We start from the raw sequence: 22,269 nt of genomic DNA, 5'->3' as shown, positions 1-22,269 counted from the left end.
CACATCTATGGACAGCTTATTTTTATGTTTTTTTTTTGTTTGTTTGTTTGTTTGTTTTTTTACTTAGGTATTTCCATTTACTCAAAATGAGGGAATCCTATTTTCCAACCTTTTTTCTCTAAATTTTTGCTCTGCAAACGTCCAGCTTACTTCAGGGTAAACTTAAGCCAAAGCTGTCAAGGACACTGCCTTAGAGAAACAACCAGCTTGATTGGACTGTGCATGCTTTTGCATATTCCTCTTCAGCGGGAAGCACCGTGTTTCTACATGAATAAACATGGCTGAGTTGTCAGAAGGCTGAGTGGTGAAACAGGCTCAATCTGTAATACACAGTAAAATAAGCTGCTCTTTGATAACAGAGACATGCAGTATTGTGTCAAATTCTGTAAAAATCCCGAGAAACTCAGTGAGCACAAAACAGAAGGTCATTCCTCTCATTAAAAGTGATATCAGATGCATAGTGTGGTGGGTTATGCAGGAAAGTTATAAAAAACTGGTTTTGTATTTGTGTAGCACATGCCCCACAAAGACATCCATAAGACTGGTAAACCACTTGACTGATTATCCAAAAACATAAAAGTAAGGGAAAAATAATGAATGGATATTGCATAATGTCACATGCATGTAAACAAATTGTACAAAGCTTGTTCGCATTTTGCAGCATGTTATAGGCCCTTTGTAACAGTCTTTCATTGCATCCTCTTTGCCAATGGCTATGACTGATAGAGAAATGTCTGGTATGCTGGTGGCAGCTTAAGTCCAGAAAAGCCCACAAGAAATGGGGAGGAGTCTGCTTGTCCTGGACCGAGCTCTTTGGTCCATGATTCACAGAGGAAATGTTTCATTATCTTCAATATGAACGTCTCATTAATATTGTTCTGTAAACAGTCACATGCAAATATTGTTGTGGGAAAAAAAGTCACTAGAAAACACAATAACAGTTTGTTCTGTTCCTCGTGCGTCCTCTCTTTGTTTTCAGTCTGTCTACCTCAGAGAAAAGTGACCAGCTGACAGATTAAAGGGCGTTCATGCAGTCTCTGGGAGTGAGGACCGGGAACCCACGTCAGTCCTCACACCTACCTTACGCAGCAGCACGCACACACCTCACACACACACACATCCAACCAGGTGCACAATGCTCCCTGCCCCGACGCTCTGAGGATTCAGGGAATTCCAGTCCGCTGCTGTTCCTGCAGCTTACATCTTACTGCAGTTCTTCCTCCTCCTCCTCCTGCTCCTCCTATGTGTCAGTGAGCGTGTGCCAGTGGCAGACCTGCTGTCCCTCCGCCTCTTTCATCTGGGTCCAGTGGGCCTGCTGCTCCTCGCCAGTGCTGTTGAGCCCCAGGGAGACCCAGCCCAGCCTCTCCCTGGGCTTCATGCTGCTCCGGCGGCAGAAGACAGACACCACCAGGGAAACCTCAGACAGCTGGAACAGCGCCACCTGGAACACAAAGGTCTCCTTGTAGGTGGGGTTGGGCTGGCCGCGGCATACGGCCGTCTTACACTTGGACATCTCCTTCCCCTTGGAGTCCAGCATGGTCAGCTTCACATAGGTGTCTGGCAGAAAAGATGGTAGAGCTGTGAGAGGGTGCCATCAAGTGGCTCGATGTCAGTACTGCAGGGGAGTGTATGTTGTTTTCAGCCTAATCTAGAGAAGTTTGCTCTGAGGATTGTGTGTGTGCAAAGAGTGGTTTTAAATTGAGGGGTAGCACTGGTATAGCCAGCTATTGCAGGAATTTGGGGTGAAGACTCAAATAAAGGTAGATACACATTTGTAGCTGTAAATGGATGCAGGCTGATTCTACAAAAATTGCAAAAACTCACAAAATTGCAAGAATTGACTAATTATCTGTGGTTACTCAGAAAAATATAAAATCTGGAAATCATTCTTGGACTACACCTAAACTAAACTTTAAAATACCCCATCAATATGTAACTCATAATCTTACAATCCTGAAGTAATTGCTAGAATTTTGCTTTGTTTTCCTTAATATCACATTGATGCACATTTCCTATTGACTTCAGCTTCTTTCTTTCTCTCTTTCTTTCCCATCTGCACATTTGCACCATCTGTATTTGTATAAGGTTTTCTGTGTTGACTGGAACTATTACACAAGTGGAGCAGTCTAAACCAGCAAACACAGAGTCTTCAAAAATGAATCTCAGCACTGAGAGCGACAACAAAGCTGAGTTATGCAACTTTGCGTTTTGTACTGTATTCTGTCAGGAGGAGAATGAACATCTGAAACCACTGCAGTGATGAACAGGCATCATTTGTGAAAATAACATGGAGAGATTTCAGTTCATACATGCACATGATGCAATTGTCAGCAAGCAGCAGAGTCAGAACATGCACTTATGGTGGACACAATCCTCTATACCTGAACGCTCAAAATTCAGAGCAGTTTACAACCATTTTCTACAAATCATGTCTGTATTTTTCAGTAGTATCTAATTGATGAAAGCAAGTAAACGTTGCACTTTAGCGATGATATTTCACAAAACTCCCACAATCCTGTCTTCATATTAAGACAGAGATTTACATCACTGCGTGCATCTGTGCATGTCCTTGTTCATCATGTCATGAGTAATTATATAAACAAGCATTAAGACAGAGGTGAACACAAGTAACTGACAGCTGACTCACCTCTCATGACATAAAGCTGTCCCCCTATGAAGTGTTTAATACAACAAAACAGACCATCTGTGACACACACCCCGGCACAGACAAGGTTGGAGAGAAGAAAGCCAGAGATGAAATAAAGTCAGAATCAACAGTTTGGAGCCAGTGACACATAAGGCAATTTTTATGGCAACCTGGATGTTCAGCAATTACTTCAGTTGCATTGCTTTAAGCACATAGGAAAAATGATGTTTGTGGAGTTGCCAGGAAACATTTGCTGTTTGTTTGTCTGGTATTTGCTCTTCGTTTGTCTTTGTATGCCGCTGGAAGCATCACCCATCCGCTTTGCCAAAACAATGTCCTTGTGTGTCACCACCCTTTGGAGTAGAGACATTACAAGAGAATTTTTTACTGAATGGGAAAAGGCAAGATTTTAGCAATAAAAACAAGAAGCAGGAAAAAAAAAAAAAAAAAACAAGAAGTTGATGCAAGTTAACATGGGAGCTTTGTACTCACTGGTGGGTTTATCAGAGGCTGTGTTTTTGAAGTGGCTTCCCTGTATGACCTCTGCAGATAATCTTCCTGTAGCGGAGTTGTAGATGAGACCCAGGAGGATCTCTGGCATGGACGAGTCTCCAGCAGAGCGGTAGGACAGAGCTCCAGCACTGCGAGACACACTCACCAGAGAGCCACAGCCCTGCCAAGACAACAAGAGGTGTTAATCAAAGAACAGAGAGTGGAGAGTCCTTCAACTGGGTTTTCATGTGGAAAGGGATTTGTTGAAGGTGCCCTTTGGTTTATAGTTGCTATATAATGAAAAAGAAAGTAGTTGTAAGCATTTTGGCCAGGCATGCAGAACTTCATTAAATTGCTTAAGTTTCTGAGGTTCTTGGTGCAGTTTGGTGTGCATGGCCAAAATGCCTTGGAACTCCTTTCCTTTTCACAACAGGAGTTACTGTCAGTAGACAAGTTTGGTGAGAAATCAACAAACTTGTTTGGGCAAAGATGATTTGCAACTTAAAAGGGTTGGGAGCAGAATCAAAGACTAGATAGTAATATGTCCTCATTTTTTATGTTATATCATCATATCACCATTCATTCATCACATCGCCATTCATTCCAACAAAACACTTCCAAGAATGCATTTCCATGGTCCAAGATACACATTTTCAAAGTGCAAACAAGTTCTCACTGTGAGTTCAGAGCCCGGCTCCAGGGTAACAGGCAGAGCCATCTTGCCCTGCAGGTTGAGTTTAGTCAGGTAGAACACCTTCTCCCCGAGGATCTTTTCTTTTTTCATCCGTCTGACGCTGTACAGGCGGAAGCGCACAGCATAATCCCCCAGGGCCTCCTGTTCCACCCTTGAGAACTTGAATGTTTCCGTGAAGACAGGACATGGACCCTTCTGTACGCCCGTCTTGGCCCGTTGCTTCTTGGTGGGCAGCAGGACCAAGTGGACCTGCCATGAGATGTTGCCCGTCTGTTTGAGAGCAGGAATGTCTGTGGCAGCGGTGACGGTGACGGCCAACCACTGCTCACCGGAGTCATACTCAAAGGCGACATCTAGCGTGCCATATTTAGCTAATGGCTCTGGCTCATACGCCGTAGGGAGCTGAGGACCAGAGCCATCCTGCAGGGGAGAGAAATGGACAGAGTTTGAGAAATAAAGACAAAGTGAACATAATCCAAACAATCAATCACAGTCAATCACAGTAAATTATGCCAAATATACTCAGAAGAGTATACACCCCATGAGCTATGGTGTCCTGTGATTGACACAAACACCTAGGTCTCATATTTTGACAATAGAGACAAGTCACCTAGCTAATTAGAGTACAGAGCCAGCAGAAGGATCTAGTGAAGAGGTAATATCAAGATGAAAAATGGTGTTATTGTAATACTGCTCTTTTGCTTTTTCAGTTTAAGTGAGTGTGGTGATCTTGAAGAGCCAGTGGGACTTTTTGTTCCAATGTACAAGCAAGTAAATGGGAAAGGAAGTTTTGAAAGCCAGAAATCTCAGCACCTTGGATTAGGAAGATATTGTTGAATCATTGACATTGATTAAAAACCTTATGAACTATCTACAGATATACTGTATATTGCTGTCATTTTGGACTAAAGGACAACAAAAAGCTTACTTTACTTTCTAACCAAAAAATAAAACGCAGTTTCCAGGACTGTTTTACAAAGGCAGCAACTTTTTGAGATGTGAAAGGGCGATGAGCCAGAAGGAGAACAACACCTTGATCTCACCTCTGTTCCCAGCACAGCAGTGCTGTCGCTGGGTACGTCCTCCTCATAGCCTTTGTTGAGGTAGCTCTCTGTGTCCTGGTCCTCACTGGCCTCACTGGAGCAGCGAGGGCTATCGCAGCCCTCTGGAGACGAGCCTCTCCTGACCCCCCGTCCTGAACGGGAACGCGAGGACACGCGCGCCACCTTGTCCTCGTCCTCGTAGGGAGGAGGCTGGAGCTCGTTGAGGGGAGAGCCTTGTTTTATCCTCTGGATGCTGTTGGCTGTTTTCAAAGCAGTGAAAGATGGATTAATGGATGTGTAGCTCAATATTTTGTTATCAGAGATGCCATATAGCACATGAAGTGACTAATTGGGTATGTTAAATGAGGCTTGCAACAGTTACCTACCATGGGTACACGTACACTTGCCGAATGGTGGCTAGCACAAAATTAAGATAAAATGTACTTTGTAAACAATATGCAATTAAAGTCCTTGATTGACAAAATTACAACAATTGCGGTAATGACTTTTTCAAAATGGCAATCCAGGGAATGGAACTCCCCTTAAATCTGGCTCGGGTCCTTTGCTGCATGTCATCCCCTCTCTCTCCCCTGCCTTTTCTGTCTTTCTCTATTATCACTATCAAATAAAGTAGATATGCTGAAAAAATAAAGAGGGAGAAAAAATATAGTACTGTACATGTGCATAATCTCACCCCGTTCACTCGAGGCCTCGCTGCTGTAGCCCCCCTGCTCAGCGGACTGCTTGCATTTGTTGTCCCATGAAGACACTGTTTTCTGCTGGGCCACAGCCTCTGTGCCTCTCTCCTCCTCACTGTCTGATGAGCCCCCCTCTGGACGGGACACATGGACACTCCGGTTCAAACGTTAGATTTACCTCAGAAACTACCAAATTGGCAGTGTTGAAAGACACTAATGAGAGGAACTAGAAGCCACAGCAGCTCGCAGGAAACACGCCAACAAGGTGAATTTTGACAAGCTGAAAACTGAAAGCTATGATTTCAGAGACTCAAAACTAGGTCGAGCATCAACAAGGTTTTTAAGTCATGGTTTGAAAAAAAATGAGTGGAAATGAAGAGGAGTTAGAGGAAGAGCAAGCCAAGGAAAAGAGCTCCAGAGAGACTGGCAGTGAAAGAGAAGCAGCACATCCTCTAACCTTTGCTGGCTTTCTTTTTCTTCTTGATTTTCTTGCCTTTCTCCTTCTTTTTCTCTTTATTCGAGGCCTTGTCCGATTTCTTCGAACCTTCTTTTGTGCCTTTACCCTTCTTCTTGTCTGACTTTTTCTTCTTGATTGGTGAGGGAGTTGTGGGAGGCTCAGAGTCTTCCTTATCTCCTCCCTCTGCCTCCCGGCTTCCCTCATTCTCATCCTCTTCTTCTCCCTCAGCATTCTTGTATTTCTGTTTGGAAAGCATGCTTTCTGTTTCAGGGCTGGGTGATTGAGAACATTCATTTAGGTCATTGCTATTATGCTGTGCATCGGATTTCCCTCCACTGTCGCTGGCCTTTTTGTTTTGTCCCCTGCTGTTGTCTTTAGGAGAGGAGCAAGTTTCCTCTAAAGCCTCAGCTTTCTCCTCTTTGGGCTCCTGCTGGCTTTCTTGGGATTGCTCTTGGTTTATCTGAGACTGGCTACTGGCTTCTTTTTCCAGCTTCCTCTGTCTTCTCTCTTTTCTCTTCTGTTCTCTCTTCTCCTCCCATTCTCTTTCTTCATTCTTCCTCCTCTCCTCCTCTGCTAACTCTGCCTCTGTCTTTTTGACTCGCCAGCATCCATCCCTCCATTCCCACTCCAGCTGGCTCGTGGTGTGTTCCCCCTCCGTGGTGTCATTGGATTGGCTATTTTTCGAACCCTGATCTGCATTAGTGGTGTCTGGATCTCTAGACACTAAATCCTGCCACTTGCTTTTAAGGTTGGCCTTGGCTTCCTGGGCTGCAGAGCCCTGACTGGCCTCTTGGCCACTTGTGTTTTCGTTATCCTCCTCCTCCTCCTGGACCTTGTTGATGATAGTGGTGACCTGCTCAGTCAACTGGTCACTGACAGAGTAAGTGACATCACTTACAGCACTGGCCAAGTCATCCACACGACTGCTGACTGAGTCCAAGATGGAGGAAATGTTGACAGATGGGAGGTTCTGCTGGAAGCTCTTGAAGAAGGCCATGTCTCAGCCGGAGATCCTGTCGCCACCTGACTCCTAGATTACCTCATCAGAGGCACTGACACGGACATGAGCATGTTATGAATGTGTGGTGCCAGCATCACTGTGTAAGCCGATGCCAATAATGACACACACCGTCTATGTAAATCTACGAGCTCAAACATTATACAGCAGGTTTACATGGTGACCATGTTTAAATGCTATTCAACATTTCACTTGGTGAAGATGCTCAGATCAAAACATGAGTCATATGTACACCTTAATATTATGTCACTTTGGACTCATCGTGTACCTAAGAGATGTAGACAGCAGAAATAAAATAGAATCAGAGGTTTGTTTGCACATATGATGTTTGAATCAATTTTCACGAGTTGAAACACGACCCAAGACATGCAACAACATACTGACAGTATAAACTTTTTCTCATGGGGAATGGTGACTGATTAAAAAAAAAAAAAAAAAAAACAGCAGAGTGAATTTAAGAATTTCAAGTGTCCCAGTGAAGTTATTTCAAAACTCCACTGGCAGCAATAATAATTTCAATGTGCCTGTAAATACAGTCACTGATATAAACCGGTAAGTGTTTTTAGTACCTGGCTGGTGCTTCTTATAGCCATCGAGAGGTGACAGATTGCTGGGAGTCTCCACTGATAGCTTGTTACTGAGGTAAAGAAAAAACAGAGCCATCAGCGCCATGAAGACTGCAATGGAGGACAGGACGCCTAGCAGCTCAGGAGAGACTGAGGAGAAGAAGAGAGAGAAAGAGAGGGAAGAGGGGAGATAGGGAAAGGAAGAAGATGGACAGGCAAACATATATATAAAGAGAAGAAAAAAGAGGAAAAAGAGTGAGAGACAAAAACAGACAAATGATAATGAATATGGTGGCAAATATCACTTTTCAATTTCAAAACAACATGATCCAACTTTAATAAAAACTTTAAAAAATTTTAAAAATACAACCCAAGGTTAGAAATTACCACTTCAAAAACACACATGATTCCATACCAAAAATGCAAATATTTTGCAAGTTATTCTCTTAAGATGGCGGACAATCCATTTAATTTGCACTTCATTGATGTAACTAGTGCAGCATTGCTTTATAGTTGGCATAAAACTCTAAAAATGTTGCTTGGTAAAGACATAGTTGGCTGTTGCCCATTAAAACAGTCAGTGTGTTTTTTTTCCACTTCAAAGACACAGCAGATACAATCTACAGAACTGTATGTAGGTCAACCATACTTCATGTAGCCATACAGCTCTGCGCTGCTGATGTGCTATTTTTATTGGAGCCTCAGAGGAACTTATCTCACTGAAATGTTAGACTTGGTAAAACCAGCAGAACTGCACAGAGACTACATTTAATGGGGTAGAACACAGTCACACCATAGCGTAATTACTGAGGAAAAAGGGGAACTTGCTGGACAATGAACCATTAATGCCATTTTTAAAGATCAACTGTCTCACTGGAAAGGGCAACTTGTGAGACAAAGCACACTGCAGGGAAGGGTCTGCCATATGAGGTAAATGTGAATTTCAAAGGTAAGCACTTGAGGCGCATATATGAAAAGTCATAGCGGAAACTTTTTGACCCACCAGCCACAAAGGCTGGCATTTCCCAAAATTCATCCCCCAGTATTTTTACTGGTCAAATAAATCTCAACAGTGGAAAGAGCAACCTCAAAATGACAGTTGTTATCTGCAAAAGTGGCAGGTGACGCAAACAGTTAACTAGCCACAGAAAAAATTAAACCCTGGTGAGGTTGGTGAACACGGTGGAAACTGGTGCGACCCTGAGAGTCTGACACATTCAGCATGGACTCAGCAGAAATACAGAGGCATACTTTCTCTGACCTCCTCACTATAGACTGAACTCATCCTTATGAACAGGCTGATTTCACCATGGCAACAGGCAGAGACCGCTGAAGCCTGACAAAAAGTGCTGCCTGCTGCATACTGTCAAAATCAACCTGATCTCGCAGAAATAATTCCCAAGAATGGCAAGGCAGGTACGACAAAGGATGAGACAACAGAGTAACAAGACAGTCAAGGCTTACCTTCTCTAAATGAAAATCCTCTTAATAGCCAGAAAACAATTATTATCCCTCAAACAAGTATGCATAGGATATTAGTGTGCTACTTCTGCAGATAGCAAGTTCTCTCTAGAAAGAGAAAACACAGTTGCCCTCCTGTCATCCAGTCATCCAGCTTGTAATGAATCCCTTATATACTTAACCCAGTTCAGCACTTGTCGAGGTTACCTATCAACTCTCACTGGTGACATTTCTGTTGATTGAGCCAAAATGGCCCGCGATGCCACAAGCACAGCAGCCTTCTGTCGGAATAAACGGCTTATGGCCCCGTGCCCCAGTGTGTGTGACACTTCATACACGGCCTTGCTCTTTAGATGTCAACGGCGTCTGAATAATTCAGACACCCAAGATAACCTGATCCCTTCGTCAATGTACACCGGCCAGTGGAGCGGTAGCTAGCCTTTCAGAGCCCTTGTCCCATTATCATTTCACTGAGGATTACTGGACATGAGGCAAAAGGGATGTCAGTGAAGTTATGGATTCATAATAGCCATCACTCATAGGGAAAGCGTCTATGATTTTTTTTTTTCCAAATAACAGTGTTCTCCTTCCACCCCCTCTCTCCCTCCTTGTTTTTCTCTTTCTATCTCCCATCTCTCACTCTGTGCTATGTGCTTGTGTGTGTGTGTCATGACAGAATAAACAGTTCTGTTTTTTTAACAGCAAGTGAACTGAGGCTGAACCCATGATTCAATCTGTTATTTCCAGGTAATGAAGGCAGCAAGCTGACTAATAAACACAAAAACTCAGCTACTGAGCCACACAAGCAAATTAACGACAACAGAAAAATGTGACCTGGTTTTCACTAAACAATTTTGTAAAATCATAACAAGTGAACTGAAACAAATTGATGCTTCTTAATACATGATTCTGTCACACTGGGACAGAGACAGAGATAGCTTTTAATGGGGGGAAAGTGCTTTCTCAAATTTTTCCCATAATGAATATTAATATTTATCCACAAACCTTTTGGTGTGTCATCGCATTTCTGCATTCCTAGACCAAAATTTGTGGATCTCCACTCAAGTATCTAGGGCACGCTTATTTAAAACGGAGGTAGACAATCTGGGAATGTTTACACATGGACCCCTGATAAGAAACAAAACCTCCACACTGAATAAATCATGACCGCACAGCTGCCTTCCTTTTGGTGAAGTGTACGAAAACTTGATATGCCATGCATAATTGACACGCAGACATTATGTTTTCTGAAATCCATATAGAGAGCCTATCTACACACCAAACGTGAGTGGAAACATCAGCAGGAACCTCAGAGCTGAAGTGTTTGGGCTCTGTGTTTGGAAGTAGCCATCTTTTTGCATTAAAACAGACACAGAAGAGTCCAGCCCAGTGAGCAGTCATGCAGCCAACCAGATCATCATGCACTGATAACACATACTGTATACACATGCGTGCATATGCAAACATAAAAATGCACAAACAGGTCCAGTCGCATGCATCATGAGTTTACCTCGTCTGGCACAGATGAGCTCATGAACACCACAGTTCCGCCCCCCTCCTGGGAGAAAGAAACGAAATTGTAGGGCTCAGAGGTTAAAATATTGTTCTTTGTGCTGTGCCACCATATGCTCTGACCTCAGGTTAGGAGAGATGACAGATGCCCATGTCAGTATACGTGAAACTAATTAGCTGTAACCAACTGAGCACACAGACAATCAAATGTTTAATTATAACCATTCAGACAGCATAATGTTATGTAACAATTTGAAAGACAGGAGAGTGGCATAAACCATCATACACTCTCATAGGGGTAAAGTACAGTAGCACTGAGGGAATACAAAGTCACCCTCCCTTTCCATCACTAATGCCACTGATTATGTAATAACCATCAGATGGTGCACTGAATGTCAGTGTCCTTCACCATATACTAAAACCTGTTACTGTGATAAATTCATGGATGTTACATAATCAGTTAAAAATATGCAAAACCTTTTAGAAAATAATGATCACCGGGGGGCTAATGTGATGTTAATACATAATCTGACAACCACTTTGAGTACAGTTTTGTTCCATTTATTTACGGATTTGAGATGGAATCAAACACACTTGGGTTACAAGCACGTTTTCATTGTGTCTTTGTGCTTGGCAAACATAAAACAATACAGAGAACTTCACTTCCACACAACTTCTCCCCTTATAAAATTTGAGCTTGCTTGCACTGTACCACGGATTCCACCTCAAACACTGAATGCTGTAAGTAGGAGGAAGCAATGACTCAATGTCAGAGCAGAGAAAGCACTCAGGCAGCCCGTCTTCTGTCACACAGCAGACAGACCCTCCGTGAGCCAATACACTTAATGGTAGAGAAACTGCCTGTTGACAAATCTTGCAGATGAAAGGCTTTGCCAAAACGTTGCAATAGGCAATACACTGACAGCTAAAAATACAGGTGGCAGACTACTTTCACAATAACATGAGAAGTGGGGAGTGGAGCATCTTTTTGTTTTTGTATTTTTTTTTCCTTCTTATTTTTCAAGTCAAAGAATGCAAGTGGGAAAACATATAGCACTAAAATAATTCTAAGTCACACAGCCTCCACCTTCTTGTTGGAGCAGAGCATTAATCAAGCACAAGCGTTGCTTTACAAACCAATAAAAGGCCACCTACTCTTCCTTGAGTGCATTTCTAGGAATAAAAACGGAGAATATACAGGTTAGGGCAATAATTAGGCCTATTAGAGGTCATCAAGCTTAGCAGAATAATCTGACTTAATTTAGATGTGCACCGCAAATAGATTTCTGAGAGATTTTATTTTCCTCCACAATGATGAAAACATCAGACTTTGAGTGCGTTAGTTGCCACTGATGATGCGCCTTGACTGATGCTGAAGGTGTGAACCGATGACGGCGTAACAACAAACAGCGCGCACGCATGGCCGCACGTGACACACTCCAAACAGGAGTCTGATCAATGCGACGAGACAACGCGCGCGCTCCTTCGCCGCATCCTTTATAGCTGCTCAGCACCGTGACAAAACGTCCCCATCACTTTCACTGACACCCGGTACGTGTAAGCTGATAATAAATGCATGTAGGTTAGTGGGCTTAATGCGGTAAAGATAAAATTAGAGTTGCCGTTTCAACATGAGAGAATAAATGTATCCAATAGTCACACTTCATTCTTCCGCCAAGCCATATAGTTCTCCAACACGAGCAAAACAAAGTGGTTGCTAAGCGACACATCAGTCCAGGTGTGTGTGGTTTTGGTTAGCGCAGCCACGTCTAAAATAAACTGTCAAGTGGTCAAACGTGCGCGTTTATCGACTGTTTTATCAGCGGGACACAGCCAATGAGAGTCGAGGAGTGGAACTGTCTATCGGCTGCGTCCTCCGGCCCGTCCCGTCCGCCTTCGTCCACCTCAGCGGCACCTCTCGCGTGGTGGAGCACGCACGCATCTCGTGAAGGGACCACAACAGTCCCGCATCAGTGCGGCTGTACTTGAGAGTCAGACCAAGCTGCTGTCCCGCTTCCTCAACACTGCGGTATTCACAGCTCAACGTAAAGCGAAAGGATCTAAATAAGATGTTACTGTTACCAAACATTTTCATTCCGACCCGTACGAAGTTACAGCAGAACACCTGAGACCAAGTACTCACCGTCAATCGCCATGATGCTCTGTCCCGGACGAGACCAAGTCGAGGGGGGCTGGTGGAAGAGGGAGGTCATTCACGTGCCAGTGGAAGGTGTGTGTGTGCGTGTGTGTGTGTGTGTGTCTTCTCCGATACCCTGTGCGCTGTATGTATTTGTTGTTTGACCTTGAGTGTGCATGTCGTCTTAATCACAGTGTTTTCATTTGTCGTCAGCAATCTCACTGAACAGCTCCACCAATACAGGCGTGATGGTGACGTAAAATAAAACACATCTCACCATAAAATCCATTTTTTTTTTTTTTTTTTTTTTTTTTTAGATTATTAGAAAATATTCTAAATGTTATAACAGGCAGTATTGTGGGAATCTTGCAAGATTATAGGTCTTTGTGCAAATGGTAAAGTATTTGGAATAGGCTATTCAAGGAAAATATAGTAAGTTTTTTTTTTGTTTTTTTTTTAAATAAGAACAAAATAAGGCAGACGTCCAGTTTACTGTAGCCTACACGCACGCACACACACGCCCCCAGATGACCTTAAAGGACCTCAAAGGAAAGACAAATAGGCTATTTGTCGTTTCTTCCCAAATGAAAGAGAAATCAGGTTGAAAATAATTAATTATCGCCTGAATGTCAATGAATACCTTTAATAATTAAACATGCTCTATTTTAGTAATAGTAATATATTATTGATATAATGATCATGATAATGATAATGATGATGTTTGTTGTTGTTGTTGTTGTTGTTGTTGTTGTTGTTGTTGTTGTTGTTATGAACTTGGATATTAATATAGCACTGTAAACCACTTACTGGGGCAGTCTCAGAAGAAGTGAATTGGTGTTATGGGGGTAATAGCTATGTATGGATTCCAAAAGGTGTTATTCCAAAAGAAGACTGCAGGGGGAGACAAAACGCAACCTCTACGTCTTACATTTCTATAGCACATGAGTAATGTTAAAACTGGTTAGGACGTTCAATATACGATAGACTTTTATGTTATGCCGCAGGAATCATAAAATGATTTCTTTTTTGATGCCGACAGTAATTAATAGCATCTCACATGGGGATACAGCTGAAGGTAAACGGGACTAAACCGGTTTTTCTTAAAATGGAAAAAAAATAAAAAATTCTTGGACCAGCCTAACTGGTGTGCCGGTCATGCTCTGGCCATAAATACTGGCTCAGCAAGTGACAGCTAGGTATGGATTTTAAAAAACATGAAACTTGACTTGGCTCGTCTCAGTGCTCACATTCACCATCTGAACATCACCGCATCACCGCATCTCTACCCAGCTCAGTTCAGCAACTTTGTAAGAAATGGAGTTGCACTTGTACATGCAAAAGGATGACACCGTAAAGTATAAAAACCTATTTCCGCTGTGGTCCGTAATGATACGAGAATACACCATTTTTTAAATATATATCTCTGATTGTTTGCTTTATTATAATAAACAAGCAAAAGACAGATTTATTTCCCACTAGGCATCAGAAGCTCCATCAAGACACTCGGCCCTCTCCACGTCACAGCCGAGAGACCACGCCCACACACATCTCCTCTGTCACATTTCCGCTAAGTTTTCCTTGAGTTGCTGAATTATCAATCTTCAGCTCGGACCGCAGAGGTGTGTCGGACCAGACTTTCTCACAATGAGCGACATGAAGCCGAACGAAGCGCCCGAAGGTGATGAGAACGGAGAGGAGAAAGACTGGGCTGCGGCCAAAGCCTTCTTTGAAAACCTGAAAACAAACAAACCGAGACCTGTAAGTATTTTCGTGAAAACTGATAACTTTACAAGCCTCACAGGTGCAAAACTCAGCCACTTTTCCACGCACGCTACACCAGCTCTCCTTATTCTTATTATTATTCGTGGTATTATCACTATTATTGTGCACTTTTCCTCTCACAGCCCAAGCCCCGGTACGCTGTGACCATCGCCGTGTCCTCTCGCACCTTGTTCAACATGGTGGCCGAGAGGAAGATCTATGAGGAAGATGGGATGGAGAAGTATGTGGCTTATCAGGTTGAACACGAGAACGAGCCCCTGAAGCCAGGAGCCGCCTTCCCGTTCGTCAAGGTAGGCCTGATGCCTGAGCATTCACCCTACAAGCCTCTGCCTGGCTGGGCTTTGCAGGGCGTGGTTAGTCTGCAACGCATACCATAAAATCTCCCAAACAGGTAAAGAGTTTCCAAATGAGGTCAGCACCAGGGGAAAACTTGTCAACTTGTAACCTGCCTGTGTGCATTAGATATTTGGCAGAGCAGTCTGGTCTAGCAGACAGGAACATATTTGCGATTTATCGAGATTTTAATGAAGATTGACTCTTTGGCATCTTATTGGTAGTTGGTGGTGGGGGAAAAAAAGTACTGAAATCATTTATTTTAGTAAAAGCAGCAATATCATAATGGAAAATGCTCCATTAAAATTAAAAAGTCGTTCAAAGTGAAATGTTTATCAAGTAAAAGGCGTAGGTACAAGTTGTCATTTTGAAGAATGGTTCTTTTCAGAGTGTTAATTGATTGATTGTAATAAGTATTTTAATTCCTTAAATGCTGATTTTCCTATTCATTTACCCTTGAGTTGAGTTGAGTTATTTTTTCCATATCGAATGACATTGTCACATGCATATTCTGTATCTGTTGGTTGCAATGCTTCATTGAAGCTACATCACAGTTAAATATTGAAACTGGGGAGGCTGTTGTTTTATGGCAGCATCATCGCATCAAATAGAAAAGATCTGGGTCTACTTCAGCAGGACACGTTTGGTATCCTTGGAAACCTTGTGATCTTCACTAGAATTTAAAACACAGTTCTGTTAGTTTGAACAGTGCTCGAGCACAGAGGATGCATTTGGGGCCGACAGAGTTGATGAGGTTAACCAAATAGCCAGCTTCCTTCTGCTGTCCCTGGCAGGCGGTGAGGCAAACAACAAACAGTATGACAGCAGAGCACACAAAAACAGGCTGATGTTAACAAAAGGCAGCAAACAAAGAATAAAAAAAGAAACCACAGTACAACATTAAAGCACATGAGAGAAGGCTGATTTCATCACACTGATACAGAAAAATGGGCACTGCACATTCTGCAGAGTAACTAGTGACTGCAGCCATGAGATGAATGCAAACGGTACAATTTTTCACTTTAAAATGTAGAGGAGGAGGACAGTACGGAAATACTGAAGTACCAGTACCTCAAAACTGCACTGAAGTATGCAGTACTTGAGTACATATGTTCACTGTTACTTTCCACCTGTGTGTATGCATATGCATAGTGGCTATTGAACATACCTCTGTTATGCTGATGTATGAGACTGGTATTCGTCTTTTATTATATTGACCATGGACAGAGAGAGCATGAACCTGGGGGTATCTTGAGACTACTGCTTGAAACACAGTATTACTTTGTACTAATGTTTATAGTGTAGTCTATCTTCAACACATTGCGTCAATACAGATGTGTACAAGCACAGACCAATACCCTCATGTTTGCCTCAGTGCTTTATCTGCCAGTTGAAGTGCTTTTTTCTCCTTTCTTGAATAGAATGTCTGAAATGTGTTCACAAAAAAGGTGTGCCGTGCTGCTAGAGCTTGTGTTGCAACCTCGTGCTCAACGGTCTGACACAATATCCTGGCTGCTGTGTTTCATTATAATCCCAATGTAAAGCAATCTGATCTCACACGCAGGCACTAATGACTGTCAACGCTCGACTGAGGGAGCTCTACCCGGACAGTGAGGAGTTGTTTGACATCGTCTTGATGACTAACAACCATGCCCAAGTTGGAGTACGCCTCATAAACAGCATTAATCACTACGGTATGCTGCCTTTCCAAACATAACTCCATTTTTGTTGTGTGCTTACTCACTGCATGCAATCCTTCAACAATAGGTATAGTCGAGACTGATGCAACACCTACTTATTACACACTAGAGATGGAGAAGAGCAGTTATAGTTTTTAATCAGTATGGGATTGCTTGTGTCACTCATCTCAAACTTGTCTTTGTTCCTACAGATTTGACCATCGAGAGATTCTGTATGACTGGAGGGCAAAGTCCCATTGGCTACCTTAAGGCCTACATGACCAACCTTTACCTCTCCAAGGACTCCGAGAAAGTCACAGAGGCCATTGAAGAAGGTACATAGCACCGCTGTTACCTCATCGCACCGATATCGATCAGACATGTCCATTATTTGTTTGGAGGATGCGGTTTTTGTTAAGGCAGACTATGCAGTTTCAAATGGGAGGTCACCCCACCTTGTCATGATGTGGTAAAGAATGATAAATGCCACTCAGCTCTCAAAATAATATAACATAAAAATGCCTTTTTACTGTATTATAACCCAAAACATAAGAGCATTTCTCTCCATTGTTTGATTTTGTGCATATGTGACATCAAAACATTGGGACAAGCATTTAAAAGTGTTACATTAATGCTATGGGTTATTAGTTATTGTGGCAAGAACTGAAGATGGCTTTCTACCTTCTAAATATGTACAAACTTATTCAAAGAGATAATTAAAAAACAAGCAAAACGTTTTTTGTTTTTTTTTTGTTTGTTTTTTTGTTTGTTTTTTTGTGAAATCCATTTGGGACACCTCAAAAATGTGAAAATCCTATATCCACGTCCAAGTCCACCATTCACCCTGCTGCACAAACACCAGACTTGATGCGTGGATCAACCCAAAGATTCGAGTAAATGCAAATGTATGACAGCAACATCTTGAGGCTTTGCAGGAAATACATGGCCTGCATTTTTCCAAACATTGTGGTGACAGCCTGTCATCACCGGAGACATGCTTGACACTCTGTTTTGCCAACCAACAAACCATTAAAATATCTCTCCCCACATGTTCCTGTTTGTGGAAGACAGAGAGGTAACAGGGAAAACATCATTTCAGTTACTATGATTGTACCAGCCAGTTGACAGTTTAAAAAGTTGCTAATAGAAGGTTGACGATGTCTCCAGCTGTGATAAGTGTCTTGAATTTTTGTCTGCATCTCACATAATGACACAAGCTCTTTTTACAAGTAAATTCCGGCTATTTGAAAAAGACAAACCTGTTAACCTGCCCCGCCTCCCATCCCCTCAGGCATTGCTGCAGCCACAATGTTTATGCCCGAGACTGAAATCAAGTTGAGTGACACTCAGCTGAGAGTGGCGTTTGACGGTGACGCTGTCCTCTTCTCTGATGAGTCGGAGATCATTGTGAAACAACACGGCCTGGACACTTTCTTTGAGCATGAGAGGGAGTTTGAGAACAAACCTCTCGCTCAGGTAATTGACTACAACAATTTTTTAAAAAAATATGTACACATACAGTGACTGACCTCTATCTCATTGCATTTTTTCAAAATCGTTGTCAGATACAAGACTTAAATGGGTAAGCTGGTTTGATATTCACCTTTTATTAAAAAGAAGATGTTGTGTTGGGTCAGCCTGCCACAAACAGATATTAATTTTATTAGTCTGGGTTTCAGATGAGAGCTTTAGGAGCCCATGGTTATCTGAATGCTGTTTCAGAGGCTTTCCCACCCTGACACAAATAAAAATGTGGGGGAAACGGAGGACACTTGCAACAGTTTGGCATGGAAATGGTTAAATGTGAAGTGAAGATATTGAATATTGCCACAAGACATTGACTGTTGACAACTTCACTTGAACCCCATATCAGTCAAGCTGTAATAGATAACTTACACCACATTTATAGTTGATCCCTAATGTATTTGTTCATGTAGGCAGGGACATTTTTAACAGGATTGCAGCTCTAGACTGTGATTCAGGGCTGGATGATATGTTGATGTTATTGATAGGAGACAAAATACTAGGTTGTAATATTGTGATACGGCTACAGTGTTGTCTTTTCCTGGTTTTAAAGGCTGTATTACAGAAAAGGGGTGTCATTTTTTGAACTTACTAGCCTGCTCTAAAGGTGTGCTCAGATAAAACGTGAAGTGGCAAACCGCGATTACATGCAAAGTCGATGCAAAGGCGTAGATGTGAAATTCTGTAAGGTGCAAAATTTGAGTCACTCGCGTATTCGTATCAGTTCAAATTTTTCAACTTGAGCAAAAACTTTGCCGCTGTATTCGCATGAATCCGCGAAGCTTTGCAGCTGTTCTAAACACACCTTAACTGTCCTGTTATTTGCCTCTAAATGCTTGGTCATCTTATCCACATCACCAGTGATTGTTCATTAAAAATTGCCTGTGTGTAAATATCTCACGAAAGCACCCGTAGTCATCACGACAACATTAGCACATAATCAGTGTAGAGTTATGCAGATTATAATATGATAGGGCTATTTATAGTCAAAGATATTGTTGTACTTTGCAGATTTGATGACTGAATTAAGATGTATCTTTTAAATACGTGAGGAAACGAACATTTCTTTGCCACTTTAATTATTGTACAAGTCCTCAGGTGGTAGTGCACTAACAAATGAAAGCGGCAGCACCAGGTGCTCGAATGGGGAAAAACCAGAACACCCAGAGGACAGCTCGGGGAAATATCAGCTGGTGTTTCGGCACCTTCTGTGTTAGCACATTTTGAGCATCATTTTTGTTTGTGCATACGCTTCTTCAGTTGATAGTCTTGCAGCTGAAGATAAAGGTAATTTAAATCAGCAAATTATTGGCGAGGGAATTTCACTGGTAATGGATTCACTGCATCACTGATTTCTGATGTACTCATCCAATAGCTCTACTTCAATATATATTAGTTATATAAGCACCCATTCATCAGACCGTCTGTATAATGGTATATTCAGCTGCATTACTGCTCACTTTGCTTCACTCTGTTAGCATCAGAAAGCTCTTTTATAGTGAATTTTGTTGTATTTTGTTTTCTCTTTTTTCTCTTCTTTTTCTGAACCCTTAGGAAATGACTTAATGCTTTGAATGGACATTACTCTTTCAGGGTCCCTTGAAGTGTTTCCTGGAGGCTCTGGGGAAGCTCCAGAGGAAATTCTATGCCAAGAACGAGCGTATGAACTGTCCCATCCGGACTTTCCTGGTCACGGCCCGCAGCGCTGCCAGCTCAGGAGCCCGTGTCCTCAAGACCCTCAGGAGCTGGGGTCTGGAGATTGATGAGGCTCTGTTTCTGGCCGGGGCACCTAAAGGACCCCTCCTGGAAAAGATAAAACCACACATCTTCTTCGACGACCAGATGTTCCACATCGAGGGCGCCAAAGAGCTGGGCACCATCGCTGCACACGTGCCCTATGGGATCGGACAGAAGTACCACAGGGGGAAACTGATCGAGCAGCCCGCAAAAGACAAGTGATCCTCTGAAGGTGAACGCCTACCCCGAACACGTTTGCATATCCACTACCCTGTCACCAGTACAGGAGGAGTTTCATTCCAGAGTAACAAATTCCATTTTTGCAAAATGATTGACAGCACAAAATTAATACAAATCACAGCATTTCTTATAGCATAGCTCGTAACTCAGCTCCTCTGTCCTTTGTTAACACTGATAATGCAATTACATTCTGGATCCTCTAAACGGACATAGCAGTTTGGAAATGGACTCTTCATATCATGTCATTTACCGAGTTGTCATGTGTGTGTGTGTGTGTGTGTGTGTATGCCTTTATGATGATTGGATGTACCTATTGAGCAGGGAACTATATATTTTTGATAAGAGTTACACTAAATGCTGACATTATTCCACTTAATTCTGTTTGAAAGAGAAGGTTGTGCCTTATGTTATCTATGTACCTCTTTATCATTACAAAAGTTGAATTACATTAGACTTTTTATACAAGAGTATATTTTGGGTATTCTCTTCCAAAAAGCTTTGTCCTATGTTTTGCCGGGAGGCATCTTGTCAGTCAATATTTCTGTAATTGTGCAAGCTTTACTTCAAACCCAATTGCTGTCTAAGTCTCTCTGTAAAAAAAACTTTTTTTTTTCATTTACATTTAATTTTTTTTCTCTCTGGGTATCCACTGTTTCCTTTATTCTTTTATACATGCAGGGTGAGGGTATAGTGGGAAGTTACAGTGTGGGGAACTACTTTGTGCTCTACTTGTCACTGTGGTAGGTGAATCTAAAAATATCACTACACACTGAAGTTTATCAGCTGAAACATCGTTTACATTCCATCCACTTCAAAAACACTTGCCAAGTGGAAGGTGGACACACTGCAGCTAAACTTTTCCAACATTTGGACTGTCCTCTGTAGTCATTTCCCACATTAAAGAGCACCTATTAACACATGGACTGTATGTTTAAAAGGGACCTTTATAAAAGGAGAGTGCTTATGGCTTACTGGGAGCGCTGCTGTTGTCTCTGTTGCTGTTATGGTAAGACTTGCAAATAACAGTAGCTTAAACTTTATATCGTTTTTCTGGAAACAGTTACAACTCTGTTGTTTACCATATTTCATTTAACCTGTACATCAGATGCACTGTAAACTGTTACTGATTTTTTACTTATTTTTAGCTACATGTTGTTTTGTTTTGTCCTAGTGGAAGTATGCACTGCTGAATATCAGTTCTTAAGAACTAGGACATGTTGCTAATAAACTTTTTTTTTTTTTTAGCAACACACCACATGGTATTTTGCATTTTAGTTATCTCGTCTGTATCACCTCTGTTTTCTTATTTTGGGTGTGCCAGGCACCGCAGGTTTTGGATCAATAAAAAAGATGTCAACCCACGCAGATGATTGATTTTTGTCTTTATAAATGGAACCATTAGATGGGGTTGGTCAGCTGTAATTGTCCAGACTGGATGCACTTGTTCGAAATATGACTCCATGTTTGGGTGTCAGTAAATCAGCTGATACGGGGCAGCAGCAGTTTACCTTTCTGGCCATTTAACCTCCTGGTTCCCTCTCTGTTCGGAGCAAAACTGAGGAGGCGGACTGGCTCTCATGTTACATGTACACAACACAAATAGTCACAAGGGGGCGCTGTTGTTAAGAAGATTGGGATTCAACAGAGAAACAGTTAAAAGCTTCTACATTTCTTTTTTTTTTTTCTCTTAAGTTAGTTCTTTTTATCAAGATTTTGCAAACAGTAAGAATAAATGTTCAAGTAAACATATTGCAAAGTATACAAATAAAAGTTATAAGGAGCAACCTCCTTAAAATCTAGATCAAATTGAATGAACAGAACATGAAAAGTTAAACAGCAGTAATTGAATTGAAAACTTTATCAAAATCAAGTATTAAACAAGCCAAAAACATATTCCTATCATTATAACACAAAGCACATTCACATTCCTCCAAGTTAGTTTGTTTTTATTGTTTTTGTTAGAACTGAGCTCCCACTCTTCCCTTCCTTTTGGGTAAAACACAGATGCTTGATAGGTGGCTGGATACATTTTGGTATTGGTTTTATTTCTGAGTTTGGGTGTGGGCCAAGATTTAAAAAAAAAGATGATGGGTGACGGGTGCAGTTATGCTCATAATATTGAGCTGTAGCCTGCATGACTTTCATTGATTTATATTTAGTTTCATTGATTTTAATCATCTTTGCTCTCTCCCTCTCTCTCTCTCTCTCTCTCTCTCTCTCTCTCTCTCTCACTCTCTTTTTCCTCTTTC

The 22,269-nt window shown here is 41.9% G+C and overlaps 2 protein-coding genes across 2 annotated transcripts; one reads left to right on the top strand and one right to left on the bottom strand.

The window, feature by feature from the left end:
• Nucleotides 1–1,109: 1,109 nt before the first annotated feature.
• Nucleotides 1,110–7,028, bottom strand: LOC115356505 (synaptotagmin-14-like). Its single transcript, XM_030047701.1, has 7 exons — nt 6,032–7,028; nt 5,580–5,708; nt 4,877–5,136; nt 3,816–4,253; nt 3,140–3,320; nt 2,648–2,704; nt 1,110–1,557 (listed from the first exon to the last, which is right to left on the bottom strand). Exons 1-7 carry the CDS (start codon nt 7,026–7,028, stop codon nt 1,241–1,243), a joined length of 2,379 nt encoding a protein of 792 aa, XP_029903561.1. The 3' UTR covers nt 1,110–1,240.
• A 7,341-nt stretch (nt 7,029–14,369) lies between these two features.
• On the top strand, nt 14,370–21,382 carry LOC115356506 (cytosolic 5'-nucleotidase 1A-like). Its single transcript, XM_030047702.1, has 6 exons — nt 14,370–14,483; nt 14,630–14,797; nt 16,405–16,534; nt 16,732–16,854; nt 17,811–17,995; nt 19,637–21,382. Exons 1-6 carry the CDS (start codon nt 14,370–14,372, stop codon nt 20,000–20,002), a joined length of 1,086 nt encoding a protein of 361 aa, XP_029903562.1. The 3' UTR covers nt 20,003–21,382.
• Nucleotides 21,383–22,269: the final 887 nt, after the last annotated feature.

The sequence above is a fragment of the Myripristis murdjan genome, chromosome 24 (genome assembly GCF_902150065.1).
Source record: "Myripristis murdjan chromosome 24, fMyrMur1.1, whole genome shotgun sequence".
Classification (NCBI taxonomy): Eukaryota; Metazoa; Chordata; class Actinopteri; order Holocentriformes; family Holocentridae; genus Myripristis; species Myripristis murdjan.
This window is presented reverse-complemented; position numbering and strand designations above follow the sequence as displayed.